At 47.2% G+C, this 26,130-nt stretch overlaps 2 protein-coding genes and 1 non-coding gene across 6 annotated transcripts; 2 read left to right on the plus strand and 1 right to left on the minus strand.

Annotated features, from left to right (window-relative positions):
* Positions 1-7,338: 7,338 nt before the first annotated feature.
* On the minus strand, positions 7,339-10,482 carry LOC120673242 (RGG repeats nuclear RNA binding protein C-like). The gene is made up of 6 exons (XM_039954000.1): positions 10,064-10,482; positions 9,322-9,712; positions 9,067-9,208; positions 8,455-8,613; positions 8,314-8,367; positions 7,339-7,787 (listed from the first exon to the last, which is right to left on the minus strand). Exons 1-6 carry the CDS (start codon positions 10,254-10,256, stop codon positions 7,599-7,601), a joined length of 1,128 nt encoding a protein of 375 aa, XP_039809934.1. The 5' UTR covers positions 10,257-10,482; the 3' UTR covers positions 7,339-7,598.
* A 3,346-nt stretch (positions 10,483-13,828) lies between these two features.
* LOC120674393 (probable acyl-[acyl-carrier-protein]--UDP-N-acetylglucosamine O-acyltransferase, mitochondrial) lies at positions 13,829-19,522 on the plus strand. 4 transcript variants are annotated; one of them, XM_039955573.1, is made up of 11 exons: positions 13,829-14,020; positions 14,155-14,240; positions 14,613-14,737; positions 16,769-16,877; positions 17,148-17,240; positions 17,322-17,438; positions 17,524-17,607; positions 18,069-18,173; positions 18,565-18,651; positions 18,723-18,891; positions 19,181-19,522. In XM_039955573.1, the coding sequence occupies exons 1-10, from the start codon at positions 13,936-13,938 to the stop codon at positions 18,840-18,842; spliced, it is 1,011 nt and encodes a 336-aa protein (XP_039811507.1). In that variant the 5' UTR covers positions 13,829-13,935; the 3' UTR covers positions 18,843-18,891; positions 19,181-19,522. The 4 variants fall into 4 exon arrangements, 3 of the variants coding, with proteins under 3 accessions (XP_039811507.1, XP_039811506.1, XP_039811505.1); XM_039955572.1 differs by having other exon boundaries at positions 13,840-14,029; positions 19,167-19,522; XM_039955571.1 differs by having other exon boundaries at positions 13,843-14,029.
* Positions 19,523-19,710: 188 nt separating this feature from the next.
* On the plus strand, positions 19,711-19,783 carry TRNAV-UAC. Its single transcript has one exon. It is a non-coding gene; the product is annotated as a tRNA-Val (tRNA).
* Positions 19,784-26,130: the final 6,347 nt, after the last annotated feature.

Here is a 26,130-nt window from a genome sequence, read left to right on the forward strand (position 1 = left end):
CTTCTTTGGCCCACAGCCACCGAACCCCTTCCACCCCCACCAGCCACCCCACAACGAACCCTTGCCCCCAGCGCCTCCCCAGGCGCTGCCGCCTCCACCACTCCCCCCTCAACACCCAGCTCAACACCCTATGGCACCTCTCGCTGCTCAAAACCCCCACGATTCCCCGCCCCAAGCTACCCCTCCGCGTCTTGCCACCCATGCCGCGAACCTACTCCAGCTCGTGGCGATCCTCTCCGCCACCAAACGTACCCTCCACCTCCAGAACCCACCCACTAGCGTGGCTGCCCCTGTGGAACCTGATATGGACACCCCCCTCGCTCCACCACCCTCACCCGCGGCGTCCCTGGTGCGCAGCCGCCATGCTCCCCCCCCCCCCCCCCCCCCCCGTGCCCGGCGCCCTCGCGTTGGGCTGCGCAACTCAGCGCTCCCAAAAAAACGCGCCAGAGCCGTCGCCTTGCTGAGAAGGCCAATGGAACTTTTGTGGACACAACGGACAAGGTGATGCAGCTCAGAGCGCTCAAGAATGCCTTGGTCCCTTGCTCCCTGCAGCTGAAGAAAACTGTTGACAAGAAAAACATGCTCGCTCGCTCCAAGCTGCCTATCGCGCCTGCCGATCTCCGCCGCATGGTTGCTGCTGCCGGGATTAGCGCCAAGCCGGTGGTGCCTGCTTCGCTCCCATGATCAAGCCCTGCAAACGTGCGCTCGCCGGTGACTCCTTGCCAGCTTGTGGGCTTCGCTCACTGTATCCTCTTTTTACTAGAACTTGCTGTACCTTTGGTATCTCTGTCGTTGCCCTCCCATTTGGGCTGGTTTGTAATATGCCTATCCTGAACTCGCTAATCGTTGGTGGCGATCTCCCGGAGATCTTAGCGCGTCCTGGTGCTGTGTTTGTTAGCTATGTGTAACCGTTTTAAGAATTTCAGTGTGGTGTTGTGGAATGTGCGTGGGTTAGGCGACCTGGACACAGGGGCGGAGACAAGGGGGGGCGGGCAGGGGCCTGGCCCCCCTAATGATCCCGTAGCATCATTATAACACTATTATCAAAAGTGGAACTTACCCCAGCGGCAGCCTGCGGCAAGACTGTTGGCCCCCCAATCACTGCTTGGCCCCCCCAATGATCAAATTCTGGCTCCGCCCTTACCTGGACAAGTGTGCTATTGTTAAGTATGCTTTTGTGTCTGCTAAACCCTCTATGATTTGTCTACAAGAGACTAAGCTACACCACATTGATCAGTTCCAAGCTCACAGCTTTCTTCCCCCAGCTTCGCCAACACCATCCAATTTGTCAGTTCCACTGGATCCCGCGGCGGGATTCTTACTGCTTGGAATGCCTCCACTTTTGCGCTGGAAGGTTTCATCAGCAGACGCCACACGCTCACCACCACCTTCTCCTCCACCGAGTCTACCCACCAATTCACCATCACCAATGAGTACGCCCCGTCCGACCACCGCGACTCAAAACACTTCCTTGAAGACCTGCTTGAATTGCGCCCGCATATCCTAGGTCCCTGTATCCTCGCCGGGGATTTCAACCTGATCTGTGGCGTCTCGGACAAAAACACCGGCCGCATAAACCCCACCCTGTGCTCCCTTTTCAACGACACTCTCGACTAGCTTGCTGTGATCGAGCTCCCGCTACTCGATTGACTGTACACCTGGAGTAACAAGCGCCAAAACCCCACGCTCGCACGTCTCGACCGAGTTTTTGTTAACTCTGAACAATGTTGCTCTTTCCCCAATACCACATTGACCACTCTCATCCGCCCCACCTCCGACCACACCCCCCCCCCCCCTCCTCCTCACTGTTGCCACCACTATCCCGAAAACGAGCATCTTCCGGTTTGAAAACGCTTGGCTTCGCAACCCCTCCTTCCTCCCTTCGATACTCCCTGCATGGCATGACGCTCCCCCACATGTGGATGCTGCTGGACGTCTGGCCGGCTGTCTCAAGATGACTCGAGCAGCGGCAAAGGTTTGGGCTCGGCGTACAAGGGCGCCACCTACACTCATTCACAACTGCAAATTCTTAATTATGCTTTTCGATTACCTGGAAGAAAGCCGTGATTTGTCCCCTCAGGAACTGGATGTTCGCGATCGCTGTCATGCCTGCCTTGCGCAAGCCATCAAGGAGCGTGCTGCCTATTGGAAACAGCGTGGGAAGCAACGTGCGCTGAAAGAAGGCGACTCCAACACTCAATTCTTCCACGCCCATGCCACCCGCGCTTGCGCCGGAACACAACCAAAGTTGTTGAAGTTGATGGTCTACAGGTGACTGCTCATGAAGGGAAGGTTGCTGCGCTCACTTCGTTCTACAAGGGAATCTTGGGTGAACCTGGGGACAGCTCCTTCTCCTTTGACCTCGGCACGCTCTACTTGGGTCAGAAGCTTGCCAGTGACCGCCTCACGGCTGAGTTCTCTACCGAGGAGGCGCTGCTTGCTGTACCCTCCATGAACAGCAACAGCGCTCCGGGTCCGGATGGCTTTGGGCCAAGTTTCTATGGGGCTGCCTGGGACACAATCAAAGACGATGTCATGGCCCTCCTGCATGGCTTCTTCGATGGTTCCGTGCAGCTCGACAGGGTCAACAGATCATACATGGTGTTGCTGCCGAAGAAACCCGGGGCGGTGTCAGTCGACGCCTTCCGGCCTATTTGCCTACAGAACTGCAGTGTCAAGATTGCGGCCAAGATACTGACTACACGCATGCAGCAAGAGATCTCTGAGCTGATTGATAAAGATCAAACGGGCTTCTTGAAAGGGAGAACCATTGCTGAGAACTTTGTGTATGCTGCTGAGATCCTACAACTATGTCACAAAAGGCGAGCTCCTACCCTGGTTCTCAAGTTGGATTTCGCCAAGGCGTTCGATATTGTCAATTGGGACTGTCTCATGAAAGTCATGGCTGCTAGGGGTTTCTCAGAGCAATGGCGGTCCTGGGTGCACATGCTCCTCGCCACCTCTCGCACTGCAGTATTGGTAAACGGAAGTCCTGGCCCTTGGTTCTCCTGCAAATGAGGACTACGCCAAGGTGACCCTATGTCACCATACTTGTTCCTGCTCGTGGCCGATGTTCTACAGTCCCTCATCAAGTTTGAGAACTCTGTGCGCAACCCTCTGGATCACACACTACCATGCTCGGTTCTTCAGTATGCAGACGACACTCTCATTCTACTACGGGGGGAAATCTCTGATGTTCAGCACCTCAAACACATACTAGATCAGTTCTCAGCTGCGACAGGCCTCCTCATCAATTACCATAAGAGTACTGCTGTCCCCATGCACATGGATGTTCATACTGTGCCAAAATGCATTGAGATCTTGGGCTGCCGCCAGGAAGGTTTCCCTCAGACCTACCTTGGCTTACCACTCTCATGTGAAAAACTGAAGCTTTCTGCTTTTGACCCCTACATCGCCAAGGCAGATCGTTACCTGGCCGGATGGCAAGCCTCTCTTCTTAACTCAATGGACAGGACAGTTCTGATCAACGCTGTGCTCGATGGTCAGTTGTCATACATCATGATGTTTGTGCCTTTGCCCCCCGGGATAATCTCCAAGATGGATAAACGGCGCCGTGGATTTCTCTGGACAGGTGATGGAACTGCATCTGGCTCCAACTGTCTGGTCGCTTGGGACTTGGTGCGCCAAAGCCGTGCTCAGGGCGGGCTTGGAGTCAAAGATCTGGCGATCCAAAACATCTGCCTACTTCTGAAACTCCTGCACAATTTACATGTGAGTTGCCAATCATCCTGGCAGCCTGGGTCCGTCAGCATACATGTCTTGCTTCGATGACTGGAGAGTGGAGACTTGCAAGGCCCTCACTGGGAATCCCTGCGCAGCCTCTTGCCACTGTATCAAGCTATCACGTCTGTGACTGTTGGAGATGGCCGGTCTACCTCGTTTTGGATGGATGTCTGGCTGGAAGATGAATGCCTTGCTGAACGCTTCCCAGCTCTTTACAGCCATTGCAAACGTGACGACCTGTCCGTTGCTGCGGCCGTTTGCCCGTTTCTGATGGGCTTCGAGGGCAGCTCGTGCCACGATTAACACCTGAGGCCACTGGTGAACTTGCTGTGCTTGAAGGGAAACTCTCCCAGGTAATGCTCTGTGATGTCAGGGACTTGAGGCATTCTCCATTTGCCGATGAGGACGGGAAACTGCACACAAAGGACTTGTACGCCCAGCTTAAATGTATAGGCGCCTCTGCAAACTCTTCCTTCGGTACATTCTGGAGCAGCTGTGCCCCCCCTCGGGTCCAATTCTTTGCTTGGCTGCTGGTTCATGAGAAGATTCAGTGCAAGACAAACCTGGTCCGCCGGAAGATCTTGCTGGAGGACACATGCGAGTTGTGTGGTCGATGCCCTGAATCAGCCATGCACCTGCTCTTCCACTGTGACTTCGCCGCATGGGCGCTCGGCTTTGTGATCCCTGCCGACCTTGAAGCCAGGAGCATTCGTCAGCTCCCTCGGCCGGCGCACGTTGAACGCAACCACTACGACACCTTCCTCCTCCTTTGTTGCTGGGGTTGTGGAAACGAAGGAACGGTGCCACCTTCAGGCAGGAGACGACGACTTTGCGGCAAACTTTGTATGCTTGTAAACGTGAGGCGCAGTCTTGATGCTGCCGTCTTCCTAGTTCCGATCGGCATTTAGGCGATCATTGGTGCTCTCTCTTTTCTTTGACAATGTAACACATACAACCATGTATGCACTCATCCGGTCATTAAGGGCCAACTGATAATATAAAACCCAGGTGGGGGATCACCCCCCCCCCCCCCCCGGTTGACCCCTCAAAAAAAACAAGCTTTTGCAGCAAAGGCAATCCGTGTACCCTTGGAGGATGGTCGGGTGTTCGGGACTCGCGACGTCGTCACAACATTCAGCAAGATCTACCAGAAGCCATCATCTGGGCAGGACGATGTCCCGGAGGTAACCGTGCAAGACATTCTATCGGGACGTTCCACGCGCAAGGGAGATTTGAGTGCAGGGCCATGGGTATCAACCGTTCCTCCCTACTACACCTTCTTGGCAAGCTGCCAAGCTGCGTGTCGCAGTCTCGCAGACAGTCAGGTGTGAGGAATGAGAGTACTCTATCTTGCTTGTGATGAGTGAATTGTCAACCGTGCGGTGTGATCGTGCGCTTGGTCTTTGGATTGCAGGTACACGGGCGTCGAGTGTCGACGGAGAGTTGCCGTGGATGAGCTCAAGCCGGGCGGCAGCCGTGGCGTCCACTCCTGGATCGAGGGCGCAAGCGGCGACGGAAGGCGGGTTTCTTGGTTTGCGCCACAAAACCAAGGAGGCGGACGGCGGTTGAAGACGCTAAGTCGTGGAGGCACGGGCGTCGGTCTCGGGACTGACGGAGTCAACGGGCGTCGACGGCGTCTAGGGCCTCGCTGCGGGCGAGGAGGTGACGGACGTCGAGCGGCGTCTAGGGCCGTCAAAAGGCCGAAGCGGGAACGGCGTCTAGGGCCACGGCGTGGAGGCGGGAATCTTCTCGCGCGAGGAGTTTTTGCGGTTTTCTCAAAACCGGCCATCTACCCGGGTTTCACGGACCTTCCAAAACCGTGGACCAGATCTTCATCAAGATGGTGGCATCATGGAGAAGACTTCGTTGCGAAGAAAGAACCTCAGCCGTCAGATGAGATCGTGTACAGGGGGAATCTGCAGACCAACCGGTCTGACCGGTCCATGGAACCGGTCTGACCGGTCTCCGCGGGTATAAATACCCCTTCACTTGTATTAGGTCGGGTGGCTTTTGTAACTTGTCCGTGAATTGCTTTTTCTCCCAGGCCGCCGCCCCTGTGTCTCTCTCCCCCTGTTCTTCTCTTTAGAATAGAATTAGTCCATGGATTTGTGAGACTTCGTGTTGGATTTGATTGGGAAAGGATGCCCTATCCTCCTAGTGTCCTTTGGGCTTTTGAATCAATCCAATTCCGTCCCTCTTGTGCTCTTTTGTGATGGATTTTTGTTTCGTTTTTGATGCACATGATCGAGACGGTTCTTCGAGCTCTTTGTAGTGATTCCCGTGCTTCTAGCCTCGTGCCCAACCTTCTGGAATCGCTAGCTTTTCAGAATTGAAGTTCTTGAGTTTTTGAGAAAACCCCAATCCTTCTTGATCTCTCCTCGAATTCTCAAGATTCTTTGATCTTTAGGACGAGATCTCTTGGGGATATGTTCACGGGGTAGGGGCGAAGCTATCCCCCAAGTTTCATCGATTTTCGTGGTCGTTTGGTCGAGATTCACCGTTTGAATCAAAGTTTTCGGGATTTTCTGGGTGCCACCGGTCAGACCGGTAGGCAAGACCGGTCTGCTCGCCTTTGGACACACACGACCGGTCAGACCGGTTCAGGTAGAGAGGTCTGCTGTTTTCCCGATTCATTTCCGATTTTCTTCGTGGTTTCGCTCGCACATTCGAGGCCTTTTGTGTTGGTTTAGCTTTTGCATAGCTTTTCCAAACTTTGGTCAGAACGCTTGAGGGCTTGGGTGATTTTCGAGATATAGGCCGACGGTTTGAATTTCGGAAGAAATTTTGATCGGCTCATATTCACCCCCCTTCTGGTCGCCGGCTTCGGTCCCTCAAGGTGCTCTACGGCCACCAAGAAGTGCCCGCGGCATGCCAGGGCGTCATGGACTGATGTGACCATTTTCAGGTAACACCACTCTGTATAGACACTAACGGAGTTTAGCTGTTACCCTAAAGCTTCGATCAGATTATTATTCGCCGGCATAACCCATAGTTACTGAATGAAATGCTAGTACTAGTAGTGTACAAGTCTTGAGATAAAATCATGTACTGTTTCGATCAGCCTGTTGGCTTACAGGATAAGTGTACTTCCACATAGGCCCACCAGATTCAGGGCCTGTTTAGTTCATTTTGCAAAAAAAATTTGCAAAGAAATCTTGGTCATTTGAAGTACTAAATGAAGTCTATTTGTAAAAAAATTTGCATAGATGAATTGTAAATCGCGAGACGAATCTAATGATGCTAATTAATCCATGATTAATTAATAATTAACAAATGGTTACTGTAACATTACTATTGCAAATCATGGATTAAGTAGACCCATTAGAATCGTCTCGCGATTTACAACCCATCCATGCAAAAAGTTTTGTAAATAGACTTCATTTAGTACTTCAAATTAATAAGATTCCTTCGCAAAATAATACGTTTACGACGTTTTTGCGTTTACACATAAAGAACTAAACAAGGCCTCAGAGGCAAAGGCTAGTGGCCACCATCTGAAAGCTGATGGCAGTTTCAGCTCAAACGGCATCTAAAGATTAAAAAAGCAAAAAACAAATTGCGGATCGCACAAGCACAAAGATTAAAAAAACAAAGGAAAGGAAAGCAGCAGGCAACGAAACATTCAAGGATTGCCGACCTCCAACAATATGGTAAAGCTAGCCAACAAAACTAGAGGCTAATTCTGACAAACAACTCCGGTATACATTGTCAAGTAACACACGGTGAAAGAAAGCCACATGAAACACCATTATTTGTTCCGGTTAAACCGTGGCACAATAATGTAACGTCGGCCAAAATTTAAAGATGACACCAGTAGACAATGCAATGCTCGAGATGATGACACTAAGCGCCCTTCACTTCCCACCAAGGCTTGGGAACTGAGCTTGATCCTCAATGGATGGGGCAGCAGCTGGGCCACGATTGTAACCCCCAGCATATCCACCTCTATAACCGCCACGCTCCCCGCGGCCCCTTCCACGACCACGACCACCATAGTACCTTTCTCCTTCAGCAGGTTTCAGGAACTCATTGATGCTCAGCGACTGCATCACAGATTTTTAATAACCACCACATTAGCACTAATCACAAAATAGAACATAAATATCAGAAACACCATGGACCAGAAAGAATCCTATGGGTAATTGCACTAAGACTGTCCCATTCTTTCTTCCCCTTAATCAGATTTAGTGTAACACAAGGATTCAGAATACTTGTTATAAACAATCACAAGTTTACACCTTCAGGATTATTTCTTTAAAAATTCTATTCTCTGTAACTTATAAACAATCCATCCAATTTAAGCATTCAATAAGAAGATAACCTAAAGAAATCTGAAACAAAATCTACCTTACACAGAATTAACATCCTATCCCGAGAGGATTGTTCAAAATCCAACCAATTCAAGCATTCAATAAGATAACATAAAGAAATCTAAAACAAAATCTATGTAACATGGAATTAACATCCTATTGTACAATAGCAGCAAAGAAAACCAAACATGTGCAACTACGAGTATAGTGCAACCCATATGTCACCAACTGTCCAACTACATAGATAACCTATACATACCTTCTTGGCGCGCTCATCACGCTCAGCACTTTCCTTCTTATCCTTGTCAGAACCCTAAGAATACAAAAATTACAATCATGAGCACATATGCAAAGCTCAGTAGAATTTAGGTATCAAGATATCATAATCGAGGAAACTAACCAGCTTAATGAAAACTTCATCATTTTCTTTCTTGTTTGAGAGCGGCTGCAGAGACTGCAGATCCTTATCAACTTCAACCTTTCTCTCTTCAGTCTTCAATGAAAGTAGTGCTTTCCTCTTCTCCTCCCTTATTTTCTCAAACTCCTCCAGAGTCATCTCCTGTATGATTCAACATTAGAAAATAGATAGATCAGCAGCAATATTACTGTACAAAAAAGGAGAGGAAATGGGGCACTAGATTGTTTGGGGGAAAAATATGTTACAGTTATATATAGAATATGTTTCTTGACAGGATACCTCAGGATGAAAATGTGATTAATAACAAGACAAGGAAATTAAGCACCAATAGAAAATTGGCTTCTCGAAGATTTAGTATAACAAAGGCCAAGCTACTTGTCACTGTATTTGGAAGTTAAACTGGCTAACTAAGTTCGAAGTTTAACAGTTACACTGAGTGATCTGGATATCCTGGACTCAGAAATCAAGGATGTTTTCTACAATGGCAAATAGATCTTCCAGTCTTATCAAGGTTGTTACATTACACATGCTCACAACTGTGCGAGCACTGCTCATTAAACATCAAGTGGAATTAAAAATTGAATAAGTTGTTACCTTGTCCTCTTCCTTTTCTTCCTCCTCAGCAGCAGCATCCTTGTTATCTTTGTTCTCATCAGCAGCCGGGGCGTCATTCTGCTCGCCCTGTTTCTCAGCAATAGGAGCACCCTCCTCCACCTTGAGAGCTTCCTCAGTTTCCCTACAAACACATGATTGCATTAGTAAAGTTCACCTCCCCAAATGCATATATCAGAAGAAAAAAATAATGCTACATAAAAGCAGAGACAAACAATAAGTATTTGTTCCCCTTACTGGGCAAGAACTTCATCAGTGGCAGTTCCCCAGTTCCCACGCCCTGCGCCATCACGCTTCATCTCATACCCACGGCCAGTTCCACTGTGGCGTTCATAGTTTCTCCGAGGTGGCCTCTCAGAGTCATCACCAAACTCACCATTCCTGTAGCCACCACGTCTGCCTCCTCCACGGTAAGGGGGGCGAGGGCCTCTCTCCCTTTCCCCTTCAGCTCCACCAGTTACAGCACCATCCCCAAAGCCTCCGCCACCATAACCTCCCTGGAAGCCATTGGCAGTTTCACCACCGAAGTCGCGGTTCTGGCCATATCCCCGTCCACCTCTGCCACGGCCACGTTCACCACGGACATAGCCACCACGAGCTGGTGCACCACCACCGCGTGCATCTCTCACTGAAACAAGTACGGGTCATGAGTTTATTTGAGCATTCGTGCTTTCAGGAAATGGAGGTAATAAAATCTATTTGAAGTCCCAGCATAACATCAGGCCTGAAGAAAGGTATAAACTTCACTTCCCGGCAGTGCAAAGCTAACACCTTTACAAGTCATATAATCAGAGTATGCAACTGGCATGACGCATCCTCAGGGAGGGATAGTTAGTTCAGAACTTAACGCTAAAACATGCTCTTTTTGAAGAACAACGCTAAAACATGCTCTAAACATCTTCAAAAAGCTTGTACTAATCCAAGAGTATCGCAAGGCGCCCAGAACCCCAGATCTAGCATCCTAGCAATCACAACTCACCAGCCTGCGAGGGGGGAGCGGGCTTAGTCGGGAACTTGGCGGCCGCCGCGGGCTGGGCCGCCTTCCCAGCAGGCGCCGCGGCGGCCTTCTTCGCCTCGGCCTTCTGCGCCGCCGCCGCCGCGGCGGCAATCAGCTGCGACGGGTCGTCGCCGTCGTCGGCGCCGAGGAGGTCGAACGGGTTGAGGGTGGCCATGACAGCGGCGGCGCCGGGAGTGGGGGCTGCAGTGGGGTCCGGGGTACCTGATGAAGGGACTGGATACAAGCACTAGCAGCTTCGCCGGACGGGTTGGGCCGCCATTAGAATAAGAGGAGGAGCTGGGGAGGGGGGAGAGGAGGGTAGGGTTTTGGGCGGCGGCGGCGGCGGCGCGAGGGGTTGGAGACAGGGGGGAAGGGTGGGGAGAGTTTGACAAGGAGAAAGTGAGAAACCCTAGCCGCACTCCTACGCGAGCTCATATCCTCTCGCCTCAGTGTCGGGCTGCTGGGTTCTTTTTTTTTTTTACCATTTCTGCGATGAAGCTCACAATTACGGCTAGCCTTGGGCGTTCGAGCTAATTACCTCTTTGGTAGCGGTTTGGTTCATTTGGGCCGCTTGGCGCCGAGGGGAAGGGAGGGGTAGGCTTGGAATTTCGTCCGTCAGCGGTCCCTCGGGGGGACTGGGGAGTGAGGCGCTCGTGGGGTCGGGAATCCGGGGCATCTGGAGCCGTGGCAACGAGTCGGATGGACGGCTATGATATGTTCCGATCGAAAAATGCGTGTCGTGTCGGCACTGGTTTTGCGTACCGTTGGTTTGGTGGGCTGCTGGAGTGGCCGAGTGGGGTGGAACCGAATCGACGTCCCCGAAGGTGGAGGGTCCAATCCATTTCTGTCAAAGTACGACTGCCAGTTTAGTTAGCAAAAAAAAAGAAAATTTGAGCAAAATTTTTTGGCTACGTTTGCAACACTAATTAAAAATATTAAACATAAATTAATTATAAAACTAAATATATGGATGGACCGGAAATCGTAAGATGAATCTATTAAATCTAATTAATTCATCATTAGAGGTTGTTTATTATAGCACAACATTGTCTAATCATTGTATAATTAGGTTTATTAGATTCCTCTCGTGATTTCATCGGGAGTTATGGAATGAATTTTGTCAGTTATTCATATTTAATACTCTAAATTAGTGGTCGCACATTCAAAATTATTGTAACGCATGTAAAATTTTGAGAACTAAACAAAGTAAACAAATTTATACTCCCTCTGTTCCAAATTGTAGTTCGTTTGACTTTTTCAACCCTAAGTTTGACCACTCGTCTTATTCAAAAATTTATGCAAAATATCACTTCTTTTGTTGTGGCATGTTTTATTAACAAAAGGTCCTTCAGAATGACTTAAATTTGACTATATCTACATAAATTTTTTGAATAAGACGACTGGTCAAATTTGGAGTAAAAAAAGTCAAACGAAACAATTTAGAACGGAGGGAGTATCATATAAGGTCACGTTTCTATGCACCATGATGCGAAGGTTGTGGACGTGTGCTCTTACTATAACCATTCTCTGCATACTTTTATTTTTATTTTCATGGCCACGTGGCCACGTCGTGGCCATTTCCCTGTGGATCGGCCCGACGAACAGTTCAATTCGTGCATTTTTTGTTATTTAAAAAAAACCTTCGAACATAAGGACAAACAACTCGTGGTCTGCCCTTCTCTCTCAAAATTTTGAGAAAAGTCATCAACTTTTTTCTGAAATCAAGCCGCAGTCCAAAAGTTTAGGTTCAAGAAAAATTGGCAAGAAAAAACCTTAAGTTTTATAAAATCAACCCGCCATCCTGATAATCTCTCGGAATATTTTTACAAAAACTATCGAATTTTAATTAAATCAAACCACATCTCGTTCCATCTATTACTTGTACACGAGCAACATTATATGTATAATTTGAACACCGTAATGCGCTAGATTCAAAACTTTCTCAACCATCCAAAAACTACAACTTTATTATAGAGAAATTTTAAAATTCAAAATACTTTCACAATTCATTTGCACAAACGCTTAAATGCAACCCGTTGTACCTACAATTTGAACACAACTTAAAATCAAGTGATCAAAACAGAAGTTGCCTAGAATTTCAAAATCTACAAAGGTTTTATAAATTCAAATCATTCTCGTAATTCATTCAACATAACATCTTATTTTGCTTAAAAATATAATATTGTACCACCATTGTTTTATAGCTTCTCATACCACATCTACAATAACGCATCATATTCTAATATAATCACTACTACTTAAAAAATAACACGTTCATTAATTCAACATGATTTTGCAAATGCATTAATTTTTCGACTAATTATGCTCATGCCTCCCTAATAATTATTTTACTCTTCTTTCATCATAACAAATACAACAACAAATGTCATAACTCCATTTCAATATCCAAAATAATATGCTACTTAAACAATAGCGTCATGATAATAGAATGCCCAAAATGTATACCAATCGATACCTTGTGCTGTAGACCATGACACCTATATAACAAAGTGAGGGATTTATATTAACTTTTCTTAAAAAAATACTACATGCATCAACTAAAGTTCGCATCAACTACAATACTACAATATGGGATACAAACTTCGCGCGACAAAGCCGCAGGCCTTTTTAGCTTGTATTATTTGCTTTCGTTATACCATAGTTTTTATTCGAATATTAGTATCTTTCACCTTTTATCTGCTATTTGATACCTTCATTACTCTCTAGTTTCGCATATGCTACCTCACATGATCATAGTCCTAACCAATTAAGTATACTGCACTCTATTTTTCTTTCGTTTTGTTCATTTACAACTACCACCCCCATCCCTATCCCCACCCCCACCCACCCCACACACCCACAAGTACACACATATCTATTTTTAGCTTACTTATAGATGTAAGGAGATAGGAATTTTAACTTTAAAAATGGAGAGCGCACTTATATTGTATTTATCTCATTTCAACTCAAAATTTCCAATAGATGAGTTATACATAATTTTATTGAGCTATACCTTTTAGTTCTACTTAGTAGTACTCCCTTCATCTTTTATGCAGTGTCTTTCATTTGTTAGAGTATGATTTTATCTATGCGATGCAAAACTGTAACTATAAGAAATTCTGAATGCTAATGTGATGATTCAAGTTTGTACTATATACTAATATAGTAATCGTGGATCAAATGTTTATCTTAAGGAAATGAAATACCAGCGTGCAGGTGCTGATAACATGTATATGCAGTCACGTTTAGCACCAAAAATGTTTTTTTTAGCATCTTTAGCACCAAAAATGTTCGCCGCCGGCCGCAGCGGCTACGGAAGCAATCAAATCAGCGCGGAGGCCCAGTTGGCAGCTGGCAAATTTGGCCGGATATCAAAACACAAAATACAAAATTTTTATAAATCACTTATATGATATATTAAATATAGTAAAAAAATAAATCGCATTATACAAATGGACTGTAAATCGCGAGACGAATCTAATGAGTCTAATTATGACGGGATTATATACTAAATTGTTGCAGTAATACTACAGTAAACATACTCTAATAATAAATTAATTAGGCTCATTAGATTCGTCTCGTAGTTTACAGATGAGATTTGTAATTAGTCTACATTTAATACTTTAAATATTAAAAAATTTCTTAAAAAACACAAAAATATAAAATGCAAAGCGATCTAAACACACCCTTAACCCAGAAACACATGTCCGTCCCTGTGGCTCTCTCTGCGCCCGTGCGGCCTCGCCGCAGGATATGCTGATGCACGCGACAGCTTCCCGAAAACCCCAAGCACGGCTGACGTCAACCCCGGCGGTCCGTTTCCCCTTCCGCCCCAAAGCAAACCCTCTGCTCCCATGTCCGCCGCCGCCGCCGCCCGCGCCTCGCGGCTGCTGCTCCCGTGTCTCCCCCAGACCACTGCCACGCGCCTTCTCCATGCGAGTACGCTCGGTCTCGCTCCCGCTCCCTCTCACCACCCCCTTATCTCTTCTGATCGCATCAGCCTAAATCCTAAATCGCATCAGCCGCTCGCGTCAGATCGCTTTCCTCATTCTCACGAGCACCGTGGCATGCAGGTGTTTCGCAGGGAGCGGCGCGGGAAGCGTCCGGGAGCTTCATCCACCCCGCCGCCGTCGTCCACCCCGATGCGGTCATCGGCCAGGTGAATCCTCCCGCGTGCTTGTTCGACAAATAAAAAGCCTCCCGCGTGCTTTTTCGACAAATAAAAAGCCTCCCACTCACTGATCGCTCGCTGCTTTGATTCGTTATAGTGGTGGCGCAAATCATGTGCCAGCCCTGCACTTATGTGTCTTCTGATGGGACTGCCGTTGCTTGGGCTGTTCTATTAGGCTCATGCAGGGGGCGTGCTTGCTAGTTATTTCTGTCTGCTTGCCTGATACAAATGCTAACAATCCAAGATAATACTTCCGGAATCCTTATTCCATCTACAGTGTATTAGGTGTTTTTGTAATATACCCTCTTTTTTTAACTTTACAAAACTCAGTGTCTGTATGTGGCTTGAACCAATTTGCAGGGTGTCTCGATAGGGCCCTTTTGCACGGTAGGGCCTTCAGCCAGGGTTGGTGATGCCTGTCAATTACATGCTGGGAGCCATGTCGTGGGAGACACTGAGCTAGGGGAGGGATGCATTGTTCAAACGTGAGATATCATCTTTTCACATTTTGTTTCTCCTGATTTCCACCCCTTTTGTAACTATGTTGATGCTTGCATTGACCTCCATTGGAACTCCATATTTTTAAATATAATTGAATCAAAGAAAGATGAAGATGTATTGAACATCTTCTGTGGAATAAAAGTACAATCAAATTAAGCTTAGATTGTTTGTTACCATAGTCTGAATATCTTTATAACAGTAGATGAGATGGAGCTCCAAGACCAGTATTTTGATTTGGGGATGTTTCTCGTTGGCAATTGGAAATTGTTTGTGTGTCGTTGCTTCTCTATCTTGGTTGGAGTATCACTCCCTCCAGACTCTGCAGCACTGAACAAAGACCATGACAACTTTTTGATGAGAAAATAATCAAGGAGATTGTGTTAGTGTTGATCTCCACCAGTTGGCCCAACGGCCAATTGGGCCCTTGACTCGCGGGACGCCCAGCCCAATAGACGGCTGGTGGGCCCCTGTCGCGCAGCGCCATGTATACAGAGGAGGTGGGGACTACAGCACTGGGTATGGGGTTCACTGCCGCCACTCGCTGCTGTTCCCACACCTCAATACCCTAATCCGATCTAAATACCCTAATCCGATCTAGCGGGGCGCTGTCGCGGCGGGAAGCCCACCGACGCCATCACCGGTCTTCACTGCGTCACCACTGCCACGACCATCGCCGCCAAGCTATCGCCACGCCTCTGCGACCTCTTCTCCAACCGCGTTGCCACTGACAACCGCGGTGCAATGACAGGCAACGACGACTACTACCAGAAAGTTTTTCTTCTCTGTAAAGCTACCTTTACCCCTCTCGATTTGCTTCTAGTGATCCAATAATTCTAACAATGGTATCAAGAGCCGATCTAGAGAGTAGATCGAGATGGCAAAAAGGATTCGTTCGCGAATCGAAAGAAACAGAAACAAAAGAATGCAATTCGATCTCGAATCGAAGTTGAAAGAAGAAAAGAAAAGACCCTACCCTAACCCTAAAGGAAAGGACCGGCGGTATCTAGATGGTCCTCACGCCGCCGGTCACCTCCGCCGGCGGTCGCTCGACGCCGTGCGGGAAAGAACAAAGGCGCCGGCGCGCGCCGGCGAGTAGCCACACGAGGGCCACCGTCCCTTCCGGACGCCACAGGCGCGGCAGAGCACCGAGCCGGAAGTGAAACGAAGTGAAGTCCCGGGCTTGCTCGTGGCCACGGCAAGGCCAAGGCGCGACGCGCCGGTGACCGCCGGCGCCGGCGCTGCCGGCGGCTCGGACTGAGAGAGGGGCGAATGCCCTTGGGTTAGGGTTTCGGCTGAAACCAGCGCTCCTTTATATCTCCAATATGCACGCTCGGCCGTCGGATTCGTTTGGACGGACGAGATCGAGCTCCGGGGGGGTGACGCACTGCTGGGCCGCGGCTGCCCAGGCCGAGCCGAATGGGCTGCCAACGCGCGAGTTGGGCCGCGGACTGGCGCTCTGCTTGGTGGGCCGCGCGAGCGTGCGTTGGCCCGCGAGCGCGAAGGCCCTCCGCGAGCTGGGCAACAATGCCGGGCGCGCCAAGAAAGGGCATTGGGCGCTGCCCTAATCCGATCTAGCGGGGCGCTGCCGCGGCGGGAAGCCCACCGACGCCATCACCGGTCTTCACTGCGTCACCACTGCCACGACCATTGCCGCCAAGCTGTCGCCACGCCTTTGCGACCTCTTCTCCAACCGTGTTGCCACTGACAACCGCGGCGCAATGACAGGCAACGACGGCTACTACCAGAAAGTTTTTCTTCTCCGTAAAGCTACCTTTACCCCTCTCGATTTGCTTCTAGTGATCCAATAGTTCTAACAGATTGAACTCACCACATAGAGTTACTTTGAAATCTTTGTTTCTAAACAGCTTAGCCATAGCTAACAGCACTCTATGTCTCAATATGTAAAATTCAAGGATAGTGCATCATACCGCAATCTACTAATATATCTCACAATGTGATATGTGAACAACATAAATCTGTCCCAATTCATACTGTGGAATTTAATTTTCTGGCAGTGGTGCTATTATTGGTGCAGATATCCCCGGCCAGACAGTTATTGGGGAAAACAACGTCATCGGACACTATGCTACTGTTGGTATAAAATGCCAAGATTTGAAATATAAGGTTAGCTTTTTTAAATTTGTAGTCACTACAAAGTAGCAGGTGCTGTGACAAAATTACCACATGACATAGAGTTTACTTACCATTTATACATAAAATTATAAAGTATCTGTGAATTATGAACTTTAGAACCAATGGCTCTTGTGGACCAGTGAATGAAAAAATTTAGGCTCACACATGCACACTTCTCATAGTAGACAATGATTATGTTTTTTGGCTACTTGAAATGCTATTTTCTGTGCAAACTATTAATGCCCTTTTCCTCTTGTTTAGACTGGAGATGAATGCTTTCTACATATTGGTAGAAATAATGAGATCAGAGAGTACTGCTCCATTCATCGTTCTTCCAAATCTTGTGACTGCACGGTATTGAGGTTTCTTGTTTGATTACAATAGTTTTCACGATGCTTACGTCACCTGTCTGACTTTGAGGGATCTGTTTTGCAGGTTATTGGTGATAATAATCTTGTAATGGGTTCGTGCCATATAGCTCATGATTGCAAGATTGGTAACAATAACATCTTTGCTAATAATACTCTGTTTGCTGGCCATGTAGTTGTTGAAGTGAGTAATAATTTTACTATGCTAGCTATTTCTCATCAACTGGGTTGATAGGCCACTTTTGTCTTAAAAATGATTTTTTTCCCAGGACTGTACTCACACTGCAGGAGCTGTTGTTGTCCATCAATTTTGTCATATTGGGTCATACTCATTTCTTGGTGGAGGCTCTGTGGTATGTTGAAATTTGATCTGCATTACTTGCAGTGGACCATCATAACATCATTTTTGTGGTAAAGAAAATGATAGTTCATGTCTTTGTATAAACCACGTCTGAAAAGTATGATAAAACTGCACTCTCACAAAATAAAGATGGGAAACTAGAAACGAGGAGAATCAGAATGAACTTGATGTTACGGTGTTTTCTGAGGAATAGATACATGATTGTATTGAGTTCAGGGATTATCAATTACGCTGGATTTTCTCACCAAGGAGTCTCTCATGTCTGATATCAAGCATTTGATAGTTGTTTCCATACTTGTTTCCTTTCCCCTCTGGGCTTGTTGAATCCTGATGGAATTGTAGTTGCCACTATATAGTAGTAGCCACCTAGTGTTGACACTTGCAGTGTTTAACCTTTTGAGTATCAAGTTTTCTTTACATTTTATCAAAATTCATTCTTCCAATTTGAATCAGGTTGCACAAGATGTGCCAAGGTACATGATGGTTGCAGGTGATAGAGCAGAGCTTCGTGGTCTGAATCTTGAAGGTCTTAGGCGCAATGGATTCTCTGACCAAGAGGTTTTCATATATTACTGAAAATTTGGAATCCTTTTAATAAGATGCAGTTTTCCACAGTAATTCGCTACTTTTGGTATTTTAATTAGAGTTTTTTGTGAGGGTATATGCATATGTCTACTATGTTATTCATTGGTATCAGTATTTGTTTAGCATGTTATCAAATTCAACGATTGTTCACACTAGGGTAGCAGTTGGCTGTTGCTTCAGTAATTTAGTGCTTTATTGGAAAGACATCTGGGAATAATGAAACTTTTGCAATAAACGAAATTTCCAATGCATTTTAAAAACTACAGGACATCCTTAATAACACTAGGGCCTAGAAGGTTGCAACTAAGCACATTTGGCTATCTTGTGAGACTGTCAGACTGACATGGAATTTTCATAAATCGAGGTACGGAGTTTGAGGAAAGCTTATCAGAAAGTATTTATGCCAACTATTACTACTGAGAGTAGCTTTGAAGAGAGACTGGCTGAATTGGTAAGCATACTTGCCCATTATTTTGTTGTTACCTCCATGTATGCATGTATTTATTAGACCCATATCAACAGGAACGGGAAAATGAGTTGTCTGCAACTCCTGCTGTATCCTTCATGGTGGAATCGATTCGCATGTCGTTTGATCAAGGACGTCGAGGGGTTTGCAAATTCCGAAGTTGGAACAGTTCATAAGTTAATCAGTTCTTAAGTTCACCTGGCAGTTACCTCAGGCGTTACTTAGGTAATTTGTGCAGTAATATAAGTTTTGTTGTTCTTACCTCAGAGATGGTGCTCTCAAGCATTTCTGTTTAAAATAAATCAAAGGGCGGCATTGAGAACAACGTCATCGTTTTGAAAATGCACTAATAAATGCTGAAACAAATTCATTTCCATCATTGCGAAACTGTGTGGTATTCATATTTTATGGATCTAGCTTCCATATCTATCTTAGTTGCCAATATGTTATGTATTTTGCATATCATGTAAAACTTTGCTGCAAAGACTGAACACGTGCAGTTATCTCTCTGCAGGCGCATATTCGATTATGCTGTTGATTTTCCATACCTGAACAAGTGGGCACATACCTGTATATTAGACCAGGCAATCCTGTCGATCAACAAGATGTTCTTTGCATTTGTGTATAGGACATTCAGGAAGCCCTCTGTAGCCAGAATTTTGTTCCGGATGTATTAAATTTTTCATCCTATATGTAGTTGTGCTAACTTACAGGGAATCCTGGATTTTTTTTTTCAGAATGTACATGGTGGCCTAGATCCCAGGTTCAAATCTGTAATATCTGAATAATGTCACCATTAATTGGGACCAGATTTGCATAATGTTTATATATTTGGGATGAGTGTTCTTTTGAGATAGGCGTGGTGTTGGTAAATTTTAGAACACATTATCAAAAGGATTAACTCCCAGGTGCTTCAGCAGCATTTCCAAACTGAGCGTCCAAATGTTTCGCCCTGGAATCAATATGAAGGTATGCTTAGTGATTTCTTTTCATTCAGTGTTTTATATAGTATAAATAAATTAACTTGCCATATAAGCACAAACAGTTGCCGTGGTGTAGTGGTTATCACGTCAGTCTTACACACTGAAGGTCTCCAGTTCGATCCTGGGCGGCAACATCCTTTTGTATATATGTTCGTGTTTTTTGGAATAAAAAAACTTCTTTTTTGGTCCCGAAATTTAGTCCTTGTGATACGTACACTTCTCAATTTTTTTGGGTGTCAAGTGTTCAACTCTTTACCGTCCTACCTCAATAGCATATTGATAGATAGTTTCGTCTTTTCTTAGTTCTTCATTGGAACAACATCATATTGATAGATAGGATAACATATATCATGCTTACATAAGACAACATTTATATATTTTGTTCTCTGTATCCTTCTCTCGATGTTCGTTCAGAGCTCTGCTCTTGTATTATACTCAAAATGCTCCAAGTTGCATCCCATCTACATTTTTTTTTGAACGAAGCGCACAAGATAGTGCGAGTTTCTATTGATATAGCAGAAAATACAAGACTACAGTCCTGGGAGACCATAGGCAGAAAAAAGAAAAGAAATAAAAAAAAGAAGATACACCCGGTTGGATTGGGATGTCAACACGGGCGCAACTCGACTCTCCCGAGTAACTCCACACCTCAACTCTCACTCGGATGGAGTGGGGCATCAACCCGGATAAACTCAAAACTGCAGAGTCACGGCGGCCGAGTAAGCCAAATTGTCACGACAGTCAAACCCTCTTGCCTAGGAAGTCCCCGTCAAAACACGATCCCGCGCCGATAAGAAGTCAAGGAAAACAGACCGCACCACGCCGAGAAGGCCACCGCTATGCACGACCTGTCGCTGTAGTGCCGCTGCCCCACCAAACACCATCTGACAGAGTGAAAACCGCCGAATTCGGACCTCTCGCAGGCTGTCTCGCCGTCACCACCGCGATGACACAACACGCGGGGGCCTCGCCACACCCGCCGCTAGACCTCCTCGCTCTCGTCGCCATGCAGAAGACACCGCACGCGGGGGCCTCGCCACGTCCTCCACAATACTCCGTGTCACGTATCCGTTACTTAAGTCGCCATCAGGATGATGAATGGTGTTGCCACGTGTTTCAAGATCCCCATCAAACAGCCGAACCGCGGCCGCCAAACGATTGCATCACGTTGCGCCACACACGCAATAGCCTCCGCCACCATACTAGCAAGCCAAGTTGTCGCTTGCGCCATCTTTCGACGATGTACCACACCGGAGTTACCGAGCAAAGCTAAGCAACCCGCCGCAGTCCGCTGCAAGCCAAGCCGTCCCTCGATGATGGTGTCGCAAGCGCCGCCTTCCGACGCAGTCCCACGCCGCACTGACAATTGACAAGCAATGTCAACCGCCGCAGTCCGCTGCAAGCAGCCAGATCCAACACCCATGTGACAACCCCCAGCCGCCAGTATGATTTTGGTCGCTGCCACAAGAGCTAGGCAACCCCTTGGAGCTCGCCATCTGCACCAAGCCACCCCACCAAAACCACCGGAAAGCCTTCCACCGCCTGGCCGAGAAGTGTCTCCACCAACGACCCTTTCAAGAAGGTAACGACGCCAAGGGCGCCGCCTTCGCTCGTCCAACAAGTGGACATGGTTTTCACCCGGAGAAACCCGCGCAGAAAGGATGGGCTCCAAGATGACACCCACAACAGAGAGAATGACGCCCTCAGACGCCGTTGTCATCACCACCAGCAGGAAGCCGGCGAGGCTTTCGCCCGGAGAATCATGTCCTACCTGCGCGTCCACAGCTCAACAAAGCAAGAAGTCCGCCGGGGCCGATACATCGATAGTTTCTTCGTTTCAGTGTTCTTCAGTGGAAGAGTATGTCACATTAAGAGGAGATACACACGCCATGCTTGCACACCGCCCCTAGATACTAGCTGTTCGACAACACGCAATATCATTTTGGTTGGTGGGCAGAATTTAAATGTCAAATCGCCTATGTATATGCCCACCCTTTGCTGCCACATTAAGCAGCTCCTTCATTTGACCTAGCTAGCAGTGATTGTGATGATACTGACCTGCATGAAACCGACCACCTGTTTTTCATCTCTTTCTTTATCTGCCAATATAAAACGATGAAAGTTTTCAGCTACTTGTTTTTCTGGTTTTGAGCAAAAGAAGCAGCAAATATATAAGCCACCTGCTTATAGTACATATTATTAGCAATGCAAGTGGCAAAGCAAAGCAAATCAAACATAACTAGACTCAGCTCGCCAAGTTTTTCCTTTTCAATTTTTTGAGGAATAGAAACCCCCACCTTTTATTCTTTCTGAAATCTTAACAGGTAAGGTATGAAATCATCGCACGGCTAAAACTTTATATGTACTCTCCCATTCTGCCGGTTTTTCCAATTTGCCATGATTTACAACTACTGTAAGGGACAATTTTTTGTCTTGACAAGGATCGATGTTGCTTCTACCCCTGTAAGTTCTTCCCTTTGGGCCAATTCTCTCTTCTAATAATATTAAGGCAAAGCAAAAGCTTTAGCCATCCTTTTAAAGAGAGGAAAAAAGTTCGTTCCTTTTGCGTTGACGCAAGAAGCCTTTCATGCCGTTGGGGAGGCAAGCGACATATGCATTATTCACCTTGATTTTTAGAATGCGCTTGAGAACTACTCATCTTTCTAAAATACGTATGTTGTCTGTCTTTGTACTTACATCATGTGATGTCTTGATCAAAGGTACCCATTGAATGGAGCCACTTTCAGCATTATCCTTTCTTTCTTCTATGGCACTTATCTTCTGAAAGTTTTGTGCTTTCATCAGCGGTTCAGTCCTGAACAAATGGCCAACTCTTTATGAGCCGTCGCAAAGCGTTTGCATGACACATGAGCCAACAATGTAACAGCACGAATGCACGATGCCCTTTTCAGTATTTCCTAGGGCACGCGTTTTATATATGTTTCGAATTTTGATGTTTTCTAATTTCATTTTGACCTTTCCCCCCTGAAGCACTACATATTTTCTTATTCAATTTGGCATCATGTATATTCAATTCCTTGGAGAAGCAATATACTATGCATCAATGCATCCTGTCCACCATTTGCTTCGATGCATGTATAGTGTGCACCAAGTTAACATAAGGTCGATCGTGATTCACACATGGTGTGACGCTTCCAAACAGAGGCAGCTGCGGTTTGAAACCGTTAACAAATTAAACAAAGGAGAGAAATATATGCTCGCTAAAACAAACTGAATTAGCATATTTCTTGACATGATTTCTTTCATATTGCCTTAATTATTGCTGCTTGTTTCAAGATCAACGTGTGTGTTAAACATGTCCAACTTGTTCTATTTTTTCGGCAGAGAAACAAATGCGGGCTTGCTTGTATATATAGGCTAGCTAGGACTTGTTTTGCGTGTGTTCTTATCACTAGCCACGGCCACTGGCGACTTGATTTTGCAACAAGCATTGATTTGGAACTGGAAACTATTATCTTCAGAAGATCACGTCGTCCCAAACAGTTGAAGTGTCACATCACTTTGAAGTACCAGAAAGAAATAACCCTTACCTATTGTCCACCAATACAATTCTTTCAACGCCAGTGTTATTCACGAGACAGACAACCGCACATCCCGTACCATGAGATTTAGTCATTTAGCCGCCCAAGTTAAGTGAGAAGGGTATAATGGTCAAAATCGTAAGTACATAAGACATGCATATCGCGTAGTACTAGCTAGTATGAAGTGTACTGAAAAAATCACGGTGCTCTGGGTGCAACCGGCCCTCTCGTACAGTTTCATGCATTCAGGTGTATGTATTTACTGTGAATATAACCAAACCGTTGAGGATTAATTCATAAATTAATTAATTTCCCCTCAAATATAAGGATTATATATTATTGTGTCTATTAATCCTCTTCTTTCAAACAAGGCATTAGAAATTAGCAATGTTTTAAATATCGGCGTATGACATTTAGCGGCAAGGATCCTAAAATTCTGATAGCGGAAACTATAGCCAGATATAGCGGACTATAGCCGATTATAGCGGGTTATTTCTACTAGTGATAGCTCTCCGAAAAGACTATAGCGGAAGATAGCGGCAGCTATAGCCGCCTATTTAAAACCTTGAAAATTAGCTAGAACAGGTTGATCCCCAACTTGCACAATGATATTTAGTATTTACAGATGGACACAATTGCAGCTAGTCTTAGGTCAGCAGTAAATTTTGTTCGTGTATGCACAAGACCAATGAGTCAGCATAACTGTTTATACGGTCTAAAGTTACCAATTTGCTTTCGACGTTACCATTGCTAAATCTACCACTCACGTTTACGTATCTATATATAGTCCGATCATTGTAGAGTGTAGACCCAAAATTACTGATGATGAGTGATGGCTGCATAGCTGAGCTGTCTTGATGCCTTTTTAAGTGGAGTAAATTGCACCCCAGGTCCCCGAACTTGTAGCTACATTCTGCTTAGGTCCCCAAACTCTCAAATCGTCTAATTGGATCCCTAAAGTCCTTTAAGTGGTTCATCCTAGGTCCCAAACGCGCCACGCGTGCATCCGAAGCCGATGTGGCATGCCATGTGGCGCCATGGTGGCGAACATTTGCAAAAAAAAACTGACATCATCTTATCTTCTTCATTTTGCTCCTTTCTCTCTCTCTCCCTCGCCGCTTCGCCCCTCGCCCCTTGTCGCCACGCCATGGCAGTGGGCCGTGCCCCGCGTGGCTCCTCGCCGCCGCGCCACCCTCCTTCCCCCTCCCTCGTGTCGCACCCTGCCAGGGAGGAGGGAGCGCCTGGAGGAAGGGCGCGGCGAGGGAATGGGTGGCGGCAAGGAAGCCAGCCGGCCAGGGAAGAGGGAGCACCGGGAGGAGGGAGCGCACGACCGCTAGAAGAGGGGAAGGCCGGCATCGCAGTCGTCGTCGTGCTCCGGGCAGTCCGTGGCGGTCGCGTCACCGTCCCGCGGGCTCGCCGTCGCGTCGCGTGCTTGCCGCCGTCCCGAGGGCCCGTCGCCGCGCCGCCCCCTGCTCCGCCCGGTGAGCTCCACAGCCACGGCGCGCGCCTGGCCATGGCGGCCGCCCACCGCCGCCGCCGGGTCCCGCCGTGCGGCGCCTCCGCCGCGCAGTCGCGCCGCCATCCCGAGGGCCCGTCGCCGCGCCGCCCCTACTCCGCCCGGCGAGCGCCACGGTCCCGGCGTGCGCCTAGCCATGGCGTCCGACGCCGCCGCTGGGTCTCGCCGTGCACGGCGCCGAGGGAGGAGGGCTCGGCGTGCGCGGCGCGGAGCCGCGCCGTTGACCCGCCATGGCCGCTGAGCTCGAGGGCCCTGGAGCCGAGCCGAGTCGCGTCGCCGCCACTGAACCACGCCGGACCTGCTGCCCGGCCGCGCCACCGCCGCTTCGCTCCGCCGCGAGGAGGAGGCGCGGCCGGGAGTGGTGGCGCGGCGGCGGCCAGCTCCGGTGGATGAGGTGGTGAGAGATTGGAGAGGGAGAGGGGAAGAGAGGGAGAGAGGAGTAAATATGAGAAGATAAAAAAATTTATGGGGCTTTTTTGCAAATGTTCGCCACCGTGGCACCACGTGGCATGCCACGTCGGCTTCGGATGCACGCGTGGCGCATTTGGGACCTAGGATGAACCACTTAAAGTACGTTAGGGATCCAATTAGACGATTTGAGAGTTTGGGGACCTAAGCGAAATGTAGCTACAAGTTCGGGGTACTGGGGTGCAATTTACTCTTTTAAGTGCAACAGAAAGTGAAAGAGACTGGTTCAGTCATGAAGCAGAAACTGAAGTGCCGATTCTCACCGTGGAAGTTGATCTCAAGAATTTCTACTCGTTTTTCCTTCTAGAGGACGCATAAGTATGTCAGTAAGCTCTCTTCAAGTGCCAGTCAAGTAACGGCAGAGTATATTTAAAAGTTGAGAAAGAGATGGGCTGCTATTTTATTTCTTGGTCCTCTGTCTCGTGAAATATTTTCCATCCCCTGTTCTGAAATTCTAAGCTACACTAACTAATAATAGACGGGAGTACTCTCCTTCACAAGAATCCATGCTAATCTTCACTAGATGCGCTAGATATCCATTGCATATGCGTTTCCCCCGAGTCTTAAGAATGCCCGCCCCGGCCCGGTTGCTGCGCAGTACCCATCAAGTACGTTTGCTGAGTCTTAATAAGAACAGAAAGCAGGGTACCTTCATTCGTTCGCTCTTATCAGATCGCACAAGCAAGCATGCACGCTTGCTTGTGGACATTGTCTCTCGCTGGAGCCTTTGACCGAGCATACATATACGTGTTTTATGCATCTCTAGCTAGCTCAAACCGTGTTTTAATTTTGAACCCTCAGAAGCATTCTCCACAAGTTCATACAAAAATTCAGGGTGGTACATGTTCAGCGCCATAGAATAATGTGGGGTTGTTTGTCTTGGCATTGTTGATGGTCCCAAGTCGTACGCACGTTACGTAACGCACGGCGACAAGCCTGGTGGTTGAACTCTTCC

Source organism: Panicum virgatum, chromosome 5N, assembly GCF_016808335.1.
Source record: "Panicum virgatum strain AP13 chromosome 5N, P.virgatum_v5, whole genome shotgun sequence".
Lineage (NCBI taxonomy): Eukaryota > Viridiplantae > Streptophyta > Magnoliopsida > Poales > Poaceae > Panicum > Panicum virgatum.

Excerpts from the sequence above, each read along its gene's own strand:
- LOC120674393 (XM_039955572.1), top strand. The coding sequence starts at position 13,936 with ATGTCCGCCGCCGCCGCCGCCCGCGCCTCGCGGCTGCTGCTCCCGTGT. Across the intron at positions 14,030-14,154 it reads TCTCCATGCGAGTACGCTCG|GTGTTTCGCAGGGAGCGGCG; the intron begins GTCTCGCTCCCG and ends CGTGGCATGCAG. Across the intron at positions 17,608-18,068 it reads TTCTTGGTGGAGGCTCTGTG|GTTGCACAAGATGTGCCAAG; the intron begins GTATGTTGAAAT and ends AATTTGAATCAG.
- LOC120673242 (XM_039954000.1), bottom strand. The coding sequence starts at position 10,256 with ATGGCCACCCTCAACCCGTTCGACCTCCTCGGCGCCGACGACGGCGAC. Across the intron at positions 9,209-9,321 it reads ACTGATGAAGTTCTTGCCCA|GGAAACTGAGGAAGCTCTCA; the intron begins GTAAGGGGAACA and ends ATGTGTTTGTAG. Across the intron at positions 7,788-8,313 it reads GTGATGAGCGCGCCAAGAAG|TCGCTGAGCATCAATGAGTT; the intron begins GTATGTATAGGT and ends TCTGTGATGCAG.